Source organism: Sceloporus undulatus, chromosome 1 (genome assembly GCF_019175285.1).
Source record: "Sceloporus undulatus isolate JIND9_A2432 ecotype Alabama chromosome 1, SceUnd_v1.1, whole genome shotgun sequence".
Classification (NCBI taxonomy): Eukaryota; Metazoa; Chordata; class Lepidosauria; order Squamata; family Phrynosomatidae; genus Sceloporus; species Sceloporus undulatus.
This window is the reverse complement of record NC_056522.1, coordinates 123,792,863-123,810,226: the sequence shown is the minus strand read 5'-3', so window position 1 is coordinate 123,810,226 and position 17,364 is coordinate 123,792,863. Positions and strand designations below refer to the sequence as shown.

The 17,364-nt window shown below is 41.5% G+C and overlaps 1 protein-coding gene across 1 annotated transcript in view; it reads right to left on the bottom strand.

Moving 5' to 3' along the window:
* Positions 1–9,028, bottom strand: part of HMGN3 (high mobility group nucleosomal binding domain 3) — a 45,294-nt gene extending 36,266 nt beyond the window's left edge. Inside the window, exon 1 of the mRNA XM_042457250.1 lies at positions 8,519–9,028. Coding sequence (XP_042313184.1) covers positions 8,519–9,028 — 510 coding nt within the window. The remainder of the gene's footprint in view (positions 1–8,518) is intronic.
* Positions 9,029–17,364: the final 8,336 nt, after the last annotated feature.

Here is a 17,364-nt window from a genome sequence, read left to right as displayed (position 1 = left end):
AAACAGACACAGGACAGTCTAACTGGAAGAATCCTTAACTCTGCCTTCTTGTTATTCCAGTTTATTCAACAATAAGCACTTCTTTTCACAACTGCTTTGCACTTAACTCTTCCAACAAAATGATGACAGAAACATCAATGTATATCTAAATATCATCATGTGTTTTCTTAGCCAGAGATAAAAGTTCCAACTTTAGATTTCCACATTGTTTTAGATTCTAGAGAAAAGGGCATTATGGATGCTACTTACACACACCGGGGGGGGGGGGGGCAGAAAAACACACTGTCTGTGATAAAGAGGAAAGTAACCATTTGCCTTGACTCCATGAGTTTATTCTATGAGTATATTCAAACATGTAGATGCTTGTTACTTGGCACAGCTTTGCTTCTAAAATACACACAAGCAATGACTTTTTTGAATCCAGTCCTACAAAGCTAATGTGTCAGGATGCTAAGCCAAGTTGCCTTTTTTCCCTGGCATGGAAGGTTTGAGCGCATAAGAATTTGGGGTGTTGTTGTTGTTGTTGTTTAAAAGCTACTGTTTCCTGAATGCATTCTAGAGATATTATTCTGGATTTACTTTGCCATGCACCTGCCACTACTTCTATAATGGACCTCCTGCATTCTACATCACATGTACCTGCTTTTGCTATTTAACTTTTCAGAGCACAAACCAATGATTATCACTTATGTCTGTAAAAAGATAAGATTCACATATACAACAATGAACCCACATAGAACATTTGCTTGTGCAATGAGAATTGTTCTTTTGGAGTACTACAGAGAAGGCTTAAAGGTTCTTTTTCTGAATTTCCCAAGTTAGCATACTCTGACCTCTTTCACACTGAAATTAATGGGATTTAAAAAGTACTTGGCTATACCTCAACCATGTCCATCATTTTGTCTTAAGGGTGATTTCTATTCTACTCATCTAATGTATTCTACAAAATCCTGATATGGTACACTGTATCTTTTTGAAAGTCTTGGATCATATGAAATTGCTTCCATTAAGAATATTTGGCCCAAATTGCTCCTTAAATATTGATCAATTAATTAAATGTAACTAACATCTTTATAATACAAGGGATTCTAGCAATGGCCTTCTGTAAGCTTTCTACAGCCATGACTGGAAATTCTCTCTGGTATAAACTCCCAGACACTGAACAAAATGACATAGTAAACTAAACACATGAGCTGCTTCAACACAGAAGAAATAATCAGTTTGACTTTTAATGCCATGGCTCAATGCTATGGAATCCTGGAATTTGTAGTTTTGCAAGATATTTAGCCTTCCCTGTCAGGGAGCTCTAGTGCCCCAACAAACTACAAATCCCAGAATTCCACAGCACTGAGCCATGGAAGTTAAACAGTCAAACTGCTGTATTTCGCCAGTATGGCAGCAGCTATGGTTTACCATACTCCACTCCCTTCATAGAGTAATCCTGGGTGCACCTATATGAAGTAAACAAAACAGCAAAATTCAGGCTTATGACTAATATCTTCAATTTTTTTCTTTTGTATGGTTTTTAACACCTTGCCTGATGAAACCAGTGGAGCTTCAAAAGCGTGCAACATGTATATTGTGCATTTTGGTTGATCCCATAAAGGTATCACTGTTTAGTGGATTTTTTATATTACTATATGAATTAAGACCCACAGAATTCAATGGGACTAACTTTCTGAGTTCTAATCCAGCACTCAAACCTCTATATACCACACTAGTTCCTTTGCTTTAAATGTTACAGAAGCACTATGAAATGGCTGTGGAAAAGCAGCCTTCACGAGACTGTTGGGATGGGGTGTTATCAGTACACTGATGACACCCAAATATACTTCTCCATGCCTCGGTCAACAGCTTCGACAACAGATGGCATCTCTTCCCTCAGTCGGTGTCTTCAGGTGGTAATGGACTGGATGAGGAAAATCAAGCTCAAGTTGAATCCAGACAAAATGGAGGTACTTGCAGTAGGGCCCCCGAAACCAGGTATAGGGATACAACTTCCAGTCCTAGATGGGATCATGCTCTCCTCAAAGGACTGTGTTCACAGTCTAGGGGTGCTCTTAGACCCCTCGCTTCACATGACAAACCAGGTGAATGCGGCGGTCAGGAGCGCCTGTTATCAGCTTCGACTGATACACCAGCTGTGCCCTTTCCTGGAAGTAAAGGAACTAGAAACTGTAGTACATGCACTGGTAACCTCACGACTCAATTTCTGTAATGCACTCTACATGGGGTTATCCTTGTGCCTAGTCCGGAAACTCCAATTAGTAGAAAACATGGCAGCCAGGTTAGTTACCGGAAATTCTAGGAGTAACCAGATAACACCAATCCTAAAGTCACTCAACTGGCTGCCTATTAGTTTCTGGGAGCAGTACAAGGTGTTGGTTATTACCTTTAAAGCCCTACATGGCTTGGGTCCAACCTATTTAACGGATTGTCTACTTCCATACAATCCGCCCCTCACACTCCAGTCCTCTGGGAGGAATTTATTGCAGCCTTTAAAGACCAGATTAACTGCAACCTCCTAGAGGACCTTCTCTGCAACTGCTCCCAGACTTTGGAATGGCCTGCCAGACGAGATCCGTCAAATTACCAACCTAGACAGCTTCAAGAAAGCTGTCAAGATGGATCCCTTCTGGCAGGCCTTTCTCGAATAAACTCCCCGGACACAGATTGATTATCCTCTCACACCGTGTATTTACTACCACTCTGCCTATGTTATCTTTATTATAAATTGATTTTAAAACTCTTTTAATTGTAATATATTTAATTCTTTTTTAAGGGGAGGATATTGTAATTTTATGTATTATATTGTATGTGAGCCACTCTGATTGTCTTGCTACAGAAGAGTGGAATATAAATAAAAGTTTTATTTATTTATTATTATTATTATTATTGCTAAAGGAGAACTCTGTCCACTATGCAAGCAGATAAAATAGACACAATCTGACATTAAAAATGGCAATCATAAAAAACCTTAATTCTCTGGCTATAAAATGGCATTACTAGATGGAAACTGATCTCATGGCATTATTGTGAGGATTAACAAGACAATGCTTGTAGAACACTTTGCACACTTAAAATTCTACAGCTGTTATTTTGGGAGAAAATATGCTAGTTCTTTCCATCTGTATAAACCCTGTGAGCTACTTAAAATGAAGAAATTAACATGCATTACAGTATATGATATTATAATGCATTATATGCAGGGAAAATTGGATCACTAGACAGAATGACAAACGTTTGGTGCTTTTATACTCATATTGGAAAATGGGTATAAGAATTCTGTTAACAAACTAAAAGGCATGAAGACATTTTATGTAATTTCTTTACTGGCATTATACTGGCATTTTTCTTTGTATCTCGCTGTAGGAGGAAATAGACTTGTGAGTATTAGGAACAGAGTTCTTCTGCCAATGTCCCCTCTTAACGTCTCTTAACACCATCTTTGGTGCAGCTGGCTGGATTTTGTTGGTTTCATAGATCAGATTGGAGGATGGAATATAGTAACAACATTGTAGCTGTCCAGGATGTTAGCCAAGCCTTGCAAAAGTTGAAGCACCTCAGACTCACACTTCCTTCCCTGTTGAACTTAGCTACAGTCTTCACAATAGCTGGGGAGGGTGGATTTCCCCCAACAACATCTTGGCTGAATCCATACAGCAGAAATAATGCAGTTCTTAACACTACTCTAACTGCCATGGCTCAACGCCATGGAATCATGGGATTTGTAGTTTGTCATGGCATCAGAACGAAACAAAAAAGGCTAAATATCTACAAATCCCAAAATTCCATAACATTGAGTCGTGGCAGTTAAAGCCTTTATTTCTGCAGTGCCAATGGAGTCTTTGTCAAATAACTAGCCCTGGTTTAATGTAGACTATTTGGCAGTCTTGAATGAAGAGGTAAGTCCTACTTGAACTGATTTCTAGTGGAGAAGGAAGCTGCTAGAATGGGTTGCTGGTATGCATCAGTATAGTGGCCTATGCTTTTTTGGGCTTCTTCCTGAGGGATAAAATTATGGAGACACTCATGGGTTTCCAAAATGATCCTTACACCATTGCACAAAATCTGCTCACGATGTCCTATTACTAAAACTTGTTATCTGTTTTCAAAGGTTAAGTTTGATCTTATGCATCTTTGTATTATTGCATGTGTATCATTGTTTTTAATTTTTGTTAAACATATGCCTGGAGAAGGTTTATTCTAAAAGGACAATTTTAGAACAGTTATCTAATTAACTAATTCACGTACAGTATTAAGAATTCAAAGACACAGCTGTGTTAGTTTGGAATATCAATATGCAAAACAATCTTATAGCATTTTTGAGATTAACTGTGTAAAGGAAGTTGTAGCATAAGCGTCTCTAGACCTGGAGACCATACATCTGTGGAAGTAGACCAAAGGTGTATCCACAAAGTAGAATTAATGCCATTTCACACCACTTTAACTGCCACGACTCTGTCCTACAGAAGCCTGGGACTTGGAGTTTGGTGAGGCACTAGAGCTCTCTGACAGACCAGACTGAATACCTCACCAAACTACAAATTCCAGGATTCCATAGGATAGAGCCATGACGTGTAAAGTTGTGTCAAGCTGCTTTATTTCTGCAGTGTGTATATATCCGAAGTCTACAAAAGCTTATGCTACCACTTACTTTACATAGTTAAAGGTGTTACAAGATCTCTCATGAATTAAAATAGTTAATCTACAAGGCAGGAGAAAGAACGCACATCATAGTCCACTACCATACATCTCCACTGCCACCTTGTCTGTTTGTACATTGCCATTAGTGTGTACAATGCTTGACAGAATGCAAGATGACAGATCCCTGCCCCCAAAGCTTACAAATCTAAAATTAAACACAGCAATTAACCAAGGAATGGATAGGGACCGAAAGTAAAAGTGGAAGTTATATGCAGTTGTTTCAGTTATATGTGGATTTTTCATCGTATACCCTTCATCATATACCCAACTGAGTTTTCAGCCTCTTATGTTCCAACACCTCTTATGTTCCATTACCCATTTGATGCTTTGACTACATCCAAGCAAGAGTGCAAGCGTGGAGAGATTTATATGTAACCTTTGACAACTTCAACCTTTGAGGCTAAATTCCAGGTTTCAGGCTGAAATCATAAATGCTTATATACCTGCAGATGTGTAATCAGAGGAGTCCATCAAATGTTAAAGGGCAGAACCATAGTCTTCCTGACAGCCAGTGTGGCATAATGGTTTAAGTGTTGGGCTATGACTCTGGGGACGAGGGTTCGATTCCCTGCTCAGCCATGCAATCCACTGAGTGACCTTGGGCAAGTCACACACTCTCAGCCTCAGGGGAAGGCAATGGCAAACCTCCTCCAAACAAATCTTGCCAAGAAAAAAAACATGACAGATTCACCCTAGGGACACCATAAGTTACCAATGACTTGAAGGATTACAACAACAACAACATAGTCCGCCTAAAATTAATACAAATATTACAGTAGGGCAAGAGCATCACACAGCTAAATCACAACACAAATGGAAAGGGAAATTCTCGGGGGGGGGGGGGCGGTGTTTAAAGAAAGCAGAGCAAATCCCAGAAAATGAAGAAAGGAAGACACAAAGAATGAAAGCAGAGGAGAGAAAAATCCAGGTTTTCCAGTACAACTCTCCAAATTCATCACTGTGGAGCAAGAGGAGGGGATCTTCCCACTTCTCTTCTCCATCCCTCCATCTCAAGGGGGCAAAATTCCTCCCTCTTGCCCACCACAGCACAGCCCTCTCCAAACTCAAGCAATAGGCCTGTCTCACCTCTCCTTTCATTCTTTGCTCTATCCTTCCTTTTCTGGGATTTGCTCTACTTACCCTTCTTTTACTTTATTTTTTCCTCAGTAGAAGTCCCCCTCTCCATTTGTGTTGTGATTTACTGGTACAATGCTCTCACTCTACTGCTCAAGATATTTTTAGTAATGTTTAGATAGAGAGTGGCTCTGCCCATTCACATTTGATTGGATACAGACTACTCTGATGTGTTGTTGTTGTTGTTTCTTACCTGCTTCTCCCCATGGATCAAGGCAGGGAACAACAACAGACCAACAAATCCACAACATCAGGTAAAAACAGATATCAATTTAAAAGAACAAACAAGACACATACATATCAAGACAGACCATATTTTAAAAATTATCATTTAAAATTCACAATTTAAAAACCACCTGGTTGTCGGAAAAGTTTGGTCTTTAATGCTGGCTTAAATTTGGACAGTGGTTTGAACATTGTACTATGACTCTACACCAGGGTTCAAATCCTAGCTTGGCCATGAAAACTCACCAGGTGAACTTGGGCAAGTCACACTCTCTCAGCCTCAAAGGATGGCAGTGGCGAACCCCTTTGAAGAAGCTTCTCAAGAAAAGCCTGATATGTTTGTCTTAGGGTCACTATAAGTCAGAAATGACTTGAAGGCAAACAACACACACACACACACACGTAATATAGCTGTAACTAAACCATATGAAATGAATTCATATTTACATTAGTGTTCTTAGCTCTTACATTTTTCTCGCATGTCCTGCATTTTGTGATTTGTGATGCCTTGTCCTCCTTTGTGGTTATGGCATCTGGTCCAGGGCGACCAGACATCCTCCTTTTCCAGCACATGTTCTAGATTTCAACCATTTGTCCAGGAAAATTTTTACAACGTCCTCCATTTTGGGTATGACGAAGAAGCACAAATTTACATTTAATATGAGTGTTTCTATTTGGTACCAAACTACATTTTTCTTGAATATCTTACATTTTGCGTGCCCAGTCCACCTTTGAGGTTAGGACATCCAGTCACTCTGACCTAAGAGGATCCTCTCATGGGATATCCTTGGCACAATTTGTTCAGAGGAGGTTTGCCATCGCCTTCCCTTGAAGCTGAGAGTGTGTGACTTGCCCAAAGTCACCAAAGCTGTGCAAGGAGGCAAACAAAGGAGAGGAGCCACAAGCTAGGACACTCCATCCCTCAGGAAAAGAGAGAGTGTATGCACCTTTCTGTCTGTGTGTCTGCCTCTGACAGGGGCACTTGGGCAGCTGAGGGGCCAGACTCTGCCCAGCAAACTCTCCCCAAAGGTGGTGGCGTTTGGGCAAGAAGCCACCTCAGAGCCGCAGCTGGCATTTTGGTTCTGAAGAAGCTTGGCCCTGGCCAGGGAACCATGCGCAATACCTAGTGGCATACAGGGAGAGGTGGCAAAACAACCTGCCTCCCTGAGTTTGTTTTGGGGGGTTTGTCATTGTTGTTTTATATTACATTACTGGTATATTATTTTTATTTTTTATGATATGTTTGTTATGTTATGCAACAAGTAGTTTAAAGGAGAGAGACAAATGGGATGGTCAAGCCTGCATCTGCACTGTAGAAATAATGCAGGTTGACACCACTTTCAGGTGCTGTAGCGCCACAGGAGTCACTGTAGCCTAGAGGTTTGAGCATTGGGTTATGACTCTGGAGTCCAGGGTTTGATTCCCAGCTGGGCCATGAAACCCGCTGGGTGGCCTTGGGGAAGTCACACTCTCTCAGCCTCAGGGGAAGGCAATGGCCAACCTCCTCTGAAGAACTCTGGCCAAGAAAACCTCCACTTGAAGGCACACAGCCTGCACCCATACAATTGAAAGGCATCCAGGAGAGAGAAAATACCTTCCCAGACCCAAATTAATAACTAGGGGATTTGGGAGTGGGGTGACAAAAGGGGTCAGGGAGGGTTTTATTTTTATTCCCTGAACAGCTCCTCATTCCCCCTTCCTGCTCTGACTTCAGGTCCTCACCTCAAAGGAGGACAATGCACCCCAAAATGGAGGACCTTCCAGAAAAATGGAGGTGATGACCAAAGCAAAGCCAAAACAACAACAACAACTCATTCATATAAATGTCAGTTCCTGCTTCTTAGTCCTGCGCCAAATGGAGGAGATTGTGGAATTCCTCCTGAAGGCTGAAATGTAGGGCATGTCCCGGGAAAAGGGACCAGAAGCCCTACCCACCAAGGAGGACAAGGCACCTCAGAATGTAGGACACTCAGGAAGCATGTAGGAGATGCCCAAATAAAAGCTAAAACCCCTTCCTAAAAATAGAAATGTCTGCCTCTTAGTCCTGCTCCAAAGGGAGGACATTTTGGGATTCCTCTCCAGAGGGCAGGGACTCACAGCGTGGGAAGAGACCAAGGGCCATGCAGGAACTCCCCGCAAAATGGAGGACATTCAGGAAACATGCAGGGCATGGCCAAAACAATGCTTTTTTAAAACTCAAACCCATCACTCATATAAACAGAAAGCCCTGCTTCTTAGCCAGGTTCCAAATGGAGGACCTTTTGGGATTCCTCATGGAAGGAAAATCAAAATTAAAAACACTCCTGGAAATAAATGTCAACCCTTGTTTCTTAGTCCTGCTCCAAAGGGAATCCCTTTTGGAATTCCTCCCGGACAGAAGGCTTGAAATGGAGGACGGGTCCTGGGAAAGGAGGACGCCTGGTCCCTCTGCCCCCTCCAAGGCTCCCCTTACCTTCCTTTTTGGGCATGGCGGGTCCGGCAAGGGCAGAGCTCGCCTCCCCCGCCTTTGCCTTCTCCTCTTCTCCTTCTCCTTCTCCTCCTTTTCTTTCTTCTCGTCCTCCTCTTCCTCCTCCTCCGGCTCCTCCTTCTGCTTCTCCTTTGCCCTTTCCTTTTCCTTTTCTGTCTTTTCCTCTTCCTTTCCCTTTCCCTCCTTCTCCTTCTCCAGAGGCCAGGTCTCCCTGGAGGCCAAGCCAGCCAAGAGGCGACAGCTGCTGGCAGCTCTCCTTCCTCCTCTTTGCTGCTCGCCCACTTTGCAGCACCTCTCTCTGGAGGAAAAAAAAGTGTGTGTGTGTGTGTGTGTGTGTTGCAGAGCTGGCTTGCGATTGGCTCCCCAATTTGGTGGACCCCTCCTCCTCCTCCTCCTCCTCCTCGGACTAGAGATGGATGCATCTACGGCTCTGTCCACATTTGTTGCAGGAAATAATCCGGCTTGACACCGCTGTAATTGCCAGGATGGCTCCATGCTCTGGAATCCTGGGAACGGTCGTCTGTTCTGCAAGCGCCCTCGTTCTTTTTCCTTTCCTTTTGCCCAGCTCAAAAGGCATCTTCATTCTCTTGCTACTGATGGCTGCTTTCTATTTTATTCTGATAGTTTCATTTATTCTTATTATTGAAGATTTTTTAAAAAATGCTACACCTAACAGACTCATAGAGTTGGAAGAGACCCCCCCCCAGAGCCATCCAGTCCAACCCTATTCTGCTGTGCAGGAACTCTCAACCAAAGCATGGCCATCCAGCCTCTGTTTAAAGACCTCCAAGGAGGGTGACTCCACCACACTCTGAGGGAGTGTGTTCCCCTGTTGAACAGCCCTTACTGTCAGGAAGTTCCTCCTAAGGTTGAGGTGGAATCTCTTTCCCTGCAGCTTGCATCCATTGCTCCGGGTCTGTTCTCTGGAGCAGCAGAAAACAAGGTTGTTCCATCTGCAGTATAACATCCCTTCAGATATTTAAACAGGGCTATCATATCACCTCTTAACCTTCTCTGAGCATTTCCAATGTCTTGGTAGATTGAGAAGCAGTAGATCCATGCTTAAATTAATTTTTTAAAGCAGTTTCTTTTGGCAAGGGAGAAAAACAGTCCAGAAAGGTTCAAAAGCCATGCAAACAGATTTGGGGCCACACCTAAGACTATCACATGGTCACACAATCGCACAATCACGATTAAAATGCGATTAACATTTTCACACACAGCACAATAAAAGACCCATTATCCTGCAAATAACCAGGCAATAAACAGCAACAAATCATTCATGTTTATTGCCTCGCTATTCCCAGGATAATGGCACATTAATGGCTGTTCACCAACAGCCTATGAAAACCTTTATTGCTATTGTGCAATTTTCACAATATACTCCTGGGCTAATGGCGCTTTAACCATGACGTCATGTGAAAATCTTAATCACAAATACACAAGTTTCATGGGATAAGCACTGTTTATACTTCCAGTTGCCCCCATGTGACAAAGTCCCTAGTCTCAGCACCACACTTTGCTCACCTCTGTGCTTTGGGATATGTGCCATATCTTTGACCATGCGCTGGAGAGATTGGAGCTGTAAGTTGCAAGTGAGAAGAAATCCTATTTTGACAGTGACTACATGTATATCCCATTGGTCCTTCATGCAACTGAAGTAAGCATTTTCATAGCACAATGGCACAGTGCTGGAGGCTGAGATGAGAGAGAACATCTGGCCAAAATTCACCCAGGAAGCTTTGTGACTGAATGGGGATTCCCTGTTTCTGACTCATTCATTAACCCATACTGACTCCCTTTGTTACTTTTTCTCCTGGATTTGTCCAAAGACATACAACTGATATACACAAAAGTTAGAATCCTACAAGCCATTGTTTTCCCTATTACCATGCATGGTTGTGAGAGCTGGACAGTGAAGAATGCGGACAGGAGGAAAATCAATTCATTTGAGATGGGGTACTGAAGATACCATGGATGGCCAAAAAGACAAACAAACGGGTCCTAGAACAGAGCAAGCCTGAAATCTCCCTGGAAGCCAAGATGATAAAGTTGAAGCTTCGTACTTTGGTCACATTATGAGAAAGAATGACTCATTGGAAAAGACAATAATGCTAGGAAAGGTGGAGGGAGGAAAGACTGCATGCTAGGAGGTCATGTGTATGAATTTACCGAACCTAAGCATTGCAGTGGAGGACAGGGAGTCTTGGAGATGTCTCATCCACAAGTTCCCCATGACTTTTGATAGATTCAAGGGCAGTTCACAACAAACAACAAAACAGGTACTTGTTTGGCCTTGTGAATGTATCCTCCTTGACATCCCACACCAAGTGCTCTGACTATTTCTAGAGGTGGTTTCAAGAAGTGGAGTAAAATTGTTTTTCTATTAGGGCTGACTGAACTCAGTGCTCTGGATGGTACCTTGCGTTCTTAGCTCTTCTTCATTTTCTGGAAGCCTATAAGAAAGTGTAAGAGCCCATTGATTTCCAGCACGAAGTGGTATGTTGTACAGTATGTCCATTGTATAGTTGCATTGTGATCCCAGAAAGTAAACCAATGGTTTAAAATGCTTTCAGGTTTAGATGAATGGTGGTAGAAACTGTTGGAGGAATTTCCCATGAGCCTCTTTCCTCAGGGTTCAGATGATGAAATTAAACACCACCTGTTATTATAGTAAAAAGAATTATGAATTACACCAAGAACCAGTGGGTTTGTGGTACCATTTTGTTAAAAAAATAATAATCCCAGAATGGATACATGTGAAAGATTTGTTGTTGTTGTTGTATGCCTTCAGGTCATCTCCAATTTATGGTAATCCTAAAGCGAACCTAGCATGTGGGTTTCTTGGCAAGAGTTGTTCAGAGGGAGTTGCCTTCCTCTGAGGCCGAGAGAGTGTGACTTGCCCAAGATCACCCAATGAGTTTCTAGGACTGAGTGAGAATTCAAAACCTGGTCTCCTAGAGTCCTAGTCCAACACTCAGACCACAACACCACACTCTGAAAGATACTATAGGTAATTGTGGAGCAGGAACTCTAGGTTACCACAATGTAGGCCTTGAGTGTTGGGCTAGGATTCCAGGAAACCATGGTTTCCAATTCCTGTTCAGCCTTGAAAAACCTTGGAAAGTCACACTCTCTCAGTTTTAGAGGAAGGTAGTAGTCAGTGAATCTTGCCAAGAAAACCCTATGGAGTTTTTACCTTTGGGGTGCCTTAATTTGGAAGAGACTTGAAGACACACAACAACTACCTAAATGAAACTTTTAAAAAATACTTCTGATTATTGCAGCTGCTTCTGAAGGCATCCATATTTAGAGCAATAGTTTAAAAAGACTAACGCAAAGGTCACAAAATAGTGTACAGGCTCTCATGTTCTCTCCAGGATACTTCTTTGCCCTAGTAGGTAAAGAAAGAGAAAACACTGTAGTGGAGGGAGAAAAGGCTCTGTTGTTGTTTGAAGCCATGGAGTCTGAATTTAGTCATAGTCTTAAAATAGAATGTGGGCAGAGATTGTAGACATTCAGATTAGGCTCCCATAGGTGCTGTGGTTGTTTCAGGTTGCACCTAACGCTGTCTCTAGGGCTGCTGGAATGGAAAAGCAAACAATGATTAAGTCCTCCCATTTTCGAATGCAGCTCTTTCTCTACTAATAAAGATCCTCTTGTGTAAGATTCATAGCTGAAATGCTGGCGTTTTCTCTCCTAATTCATATGACTTGTTGATACAACCAACAACTGATCCAGTTGTCCAATGAACTGCTGACAATTTGATTTCCTGCCATGTCACATGTGGGGTGTTTTAAACCCATCCACTCCAAGATTCCAAGTAAGCTTTCCCAGACCATTTGTAGGCAAAAGAGGAGGGGAAATGGCATCCCATATATATATATATATACATATATATATATAATAGGAGAATAATCAGGTAAATTGTGGTGTTACCACTCTATGGAATTTTGGGTACCCAAGCTGGGGCAGTTTAAAGTGAGTAACACCACAGTTCTGGTCTCACTGAATTTAATAAAATGTACTCCCATTAAATGTGCATAAGGGGCAGTGATGTATTCAAGTCTTTTACTCCAAGGACTTTATCACACAGCGGAAATAGAGAGATTCAAAAGGAATTATCCAGGGAAAGTCACACGATCACAGCTAAGATTATCACATGACGTTGCAATTAGAGAGGGCTTATACCAGTAATAACCAGGGAATAACCAGCAACAAATACTTCATGAGGTAATCCGATTAATTTTTGTTGCTGGTTATTCCCTGGTTATTCCTGGGATAAGGCCTCTCTAGTCACGATATTGTGTGATAGTCTAAGCTGTGATTGCATGACTTTCTCTGGATAATGCGTTTTGAATCCCCCGATTTCTGCCCATGTGATAAAGTCCCAGTCTCAAGCCAAGTTTCTACCTTTGAATCTCGAACGCTTGCAATATACTTCCGAGTCAAATCTCAAATTGAGGCTCAAGTCTGAGAGCCAACGTTAACAAGGCCCGAGGTGGGAATTGAGCTGTACTCAGCACCTTGGCCCTATTACACATTGGAGGAGCCTTCTAAAGCTAGGAGCAGAAGGCAGGATTTACCATTAGAGAGCGATGTGAGTTTTTCAGGTCTGCATCTGCACTGAAGAAATAATTCAGTTTGGCACCACTTCAAATGCCATGGCTCAATGCTATGGAATTATGGGAATTGTCATTTGTTGTGGCACCAAAGCTTTCTGACAGTGAAGGCTAAATGTCTCAAAAAATAACAATTCCCAGAATTCTATAGCACTGAGCCATGAAAGTTAAAATGGCGTCAAACTGGATTATATCTGCAGTGCAGATGCAACCCCACAGGGGTTTGCCTAACGTGTTTGGTGTTTCTAGATGAAGTTAGGCCAGCAAGTCAGTCACTAAAAATACACAAGTTGCTAGTTGAGTTGAGCCATTTATTCCAGAGTCGATTCATGACTTGAGTTCAGCTTGAGTCCGAGTTAATTGACAGGAGCCTACAGGGCTTCATCCACAGAGTGGATTGCACAAAGTTAGGAATTGCTGAAATCCCCCTTAACTGTCTCCAGCTCCATATATATATATATATATATATAGAGAGAGAGAGAGAGAGAGAGAGAAGAATGGCCATAGTGGAAGTTTGTTTTTAGCTCCACACAGTCAGAGGGTTGGGATTTATGGGAAAACATAACTGTGTGGGGAGGGAGCTGTCTGTGTCTGGTGGTCCTGATCTGGATTGGGCTATATATACTTATTTGATTGATTGTTTTATATCACACCGTTCTTCCTAAGTAAGGCTGTTTGTAGTTTAGCCCTCATATGCTTATTATGCAGTGAGAAAGAAGCTGAAGCTCTAGCTACATTCTGCCTATTTAACACAGCATATTTAGCCCCAAACTGAAGTCAAAATGGTTCTTTAATGTATGTCCTATTATAATCCAGTTGTTGTACATGTTTTTCAACCACATGGAATAAATAATTTTTTTAGAAGTCCCTCCAAGCGCCAGGTGGAACCTGGTTCAGCATTGTCTCTGTAAAGTGTCAGGCAGTATTTTCTGGTAGTTTGCTGAAATTGTTTTCCTTTGGGACTAGTTTTGCATTTATCACTCTGATTTATCTTTATCCTGTGGATTTTTAAATAAATAGGTTCTGTTTTTGTTTGTTGTTGTTTTTGTGTGCCTTCAAGTCATTTCTGACTTATGGCAACCCTAAGGCGAATTTATCACAGGGTTTTCTTGACAAGATTTTTTCAGAGGGAGCTTACCATTGCCTTCATCTGATGCTGAGAGTGTGTGGTTTGCCTAAGGCCATCCAGTAGATTTCCATGGGTGAGCAGGGGATTCAAACTCTGGCTTCCAAAGGCATTTTCCAATGTTCAGACCATTACACCATCGTATGTCTCATCCTGTTGGTTAATCCCAAATAATGTAGATCTATAGGATTCCGTGCCCTCCTGCATTTCAGTGATGAAAACTGGGACATATGTGGCCAAGCAATATTAGTGTGGTTGAGATGGCAGAAGTTACTAATGAGGCAGGACAAGCTAGGAGCACTTTATTTTTGCCTAAGACTATTCTACAGGGAAGGGCAAGATTTTGCACCCTCCTCTCCCCACTTCTGCTAAATTAACTGAGTGCAAAGGAAACTACTTTTGCACTTTGAGCTCAGTTTGCAGCAGTTGAAGTAAAGTGAAGATAAAGGGGGAACGTCAGAGGAAGAGAAAGAAATTGGAACATTTTTAAAGCTGCTGAAAAAGTGGGACATCAGCTGCTGCACCCATAAAAATAAAAATCCCCCTGGGGAGGAAGGTGTGTGTGAATTTCTGACTCCATCAGCTGTTGCTCCCATAGATATAAAAAACACCCTGCTTCCAGCAGCCCATTTCCAGGCACTGGGGGTTGGGGGGGAAGGTGCATGTATTTTCTGACTGGATCAGTGGTGGTGGAGGAGGAGGAGGAGTACACACACACACATGCATACATAGAGGTCCATGGAAATAGCAACAGCTGATCTGTAACTCCAAGTGCTTGCGCAACCGGAAACACGCCCATCCACAGTATATGACTGACATAAAAAAAAAGAACCAGGTGCAAAAGAGTGTGCATGAGAACCGTGATAAATAAACATGGAGGCATTTGGTAACGGAAAATGTAGTGTGAACTTCGAATCAATTAAAATCGATTCTGCAATTCCAGATCTATTTGACTCCCGAACCATTTGTTTTTTGTGAGTGTGAATGAGGCCTTGATGTGCTATACTATTTTTATCTTTTGCTTTTAAACAGATAGATTTGAATTCTATAAACAGTTTAATGGCAGCTGGCATTCTGCATAGCAGTTATGGATTCATAACCTAGGGTGGTTGTTGTTGTTGTTGTATGCCTTCAAGTGATTTCTGACTTATGGCAACCCAAAGGCCAACCTATCATGGGGTCTTCTGGGGCTGAGATAGATCCATGGCTGCTATGCTTTCAGTATGATCACCTTAACAACTAGCTACCTCCTCAAGTTACACCTGCTGTCTTTATATTGTAGTGGTTTATTTAAAACTTTACATTTTCCCCCATCAAAGCTGGTACTCAACAAGATAACAATCTAACAAAATAAAAAGTAATACAAATAAACACACACACACATAGATAGATAGAAACATTTGAAAGGCTGTATTTTATGAAGCCCGAATATTCTACATCATCTTCTAATTACATATGTGTAAGTATGTAAGTACATCTCCTGGCCTGACCCCTCAAACCCACCTTAACAGCCAGCAGCCACACTGGGCAAAAGAAGTCTGTTCAGCTGTAGATCTGGGTGCAAGGAGGATGATATTTCCAGCCCTCTCACTAGCAATTTTGTCTGTGGGCCAAAACACACCACAGAAGTAATCCAGTTTGAGATTGCTTTAACTGATTGGCTCAGTGCTAGGAAATTCTGTGAATTGTACTGTAGTTTATTGTGGCATCAGAGCTCTCTGACAGAGAAGGCTGAATGTCTCACAAAACTACAATTCCCAGAATTCCCTAGACTGAGCCAAGGCAGTCAAAACACTCCCAAACTGGATTATATGTGCAGTGTGTTTTGGACTTTTGATAAAGACTTGCAATGGGGTCTGCTTCTGACGGTCGCAGTCTGCTATTAATTATGTACGTGTTACAAAGCATTTTGACATTACAGCTAGAACACTGAAATATGATAAAAAGAACAAATGTGACATATGCAGCTTAAAAATAGTGCTTGCTCTTATTGGTGAGTTTGTTTGTATGTCACTGCCGTTTATTGCTAACTAGGCCTCACTACATGTTTTATAAGAATTCCATATAATGTTGGCTTAATTGCTTGTTTGGGGTGGAATCGTGGCTACCAAACCAGAGTGCTGTTAAATAAACTGCTGAGTTCAAACTATTATCGGACCCCTTTCATGAACCTTAAAGTGTTTTTAAAAATTACCATTTCATAACGCTCCTACTGAGTTCCAGTACACTGCATCAATGCATTAATGCTGGATGGCTTTGTGACAGGTGTTTAGACAGCATGGTGACTGGTGACTTGTGACTTGCCTGGTGTGAAGATTGCATAATTATGGCATACTCCATCTCAAGAGGCTGGTAGGTTGCAGTATGCAGGAGGCAATAATCATAGTGGACATTGGCACCAACTACGTTAGCCATTCCTTCTCAATTTGTATGTACATGACCAGATTTTCATACCTGCATATTCTGTCTTGTGTCTGGAGGCATGAATATGACTTTCAAGGTGTCTTCTTTTACAGGAATAACCATGTTAACAATATGCAGCAAAACTTCAGAACTTTATTTCCCTTTGAGAAGGGAAAGAGAATCACAGTTATATTAATCAAGACAATTTCCTATATTTCTATATACCCTAGCATTGCCCCACTCTTGCGTTTAGAGATTTAAAATGACAGTATGCACATCTAGGCCTTTTCCTTCAAAAAGCAGGAGTTTTCCATATATGAGCAGAATTGCTATTACAATCTCAAACTTTCCATTACTCATAATTGCTATAGGGCTTCCAAGTACCCATTGCCAGCATTCATTCTGAATTCTTGATTTCTGTGACACATTTTCCACTCAGCATCTTCAGGTTTAGATAGAAAAGAGGAAAACGTGTGCATTTAAGTTCTTCCAAAATGACCAAAAAGGGGGGAAATCATATCCATTATTTCTGCTGTTATTAGAGAGGCAATGTGGGACACAGAACAAATGAACTCTTACTTTATTTTATTTATTTATTAATATATTTCTATCCCACCTTAAATCAAAAGATCTCAGGGCAACATATAAATAGAATCAATGCAAACAAGTTTAAACAATTT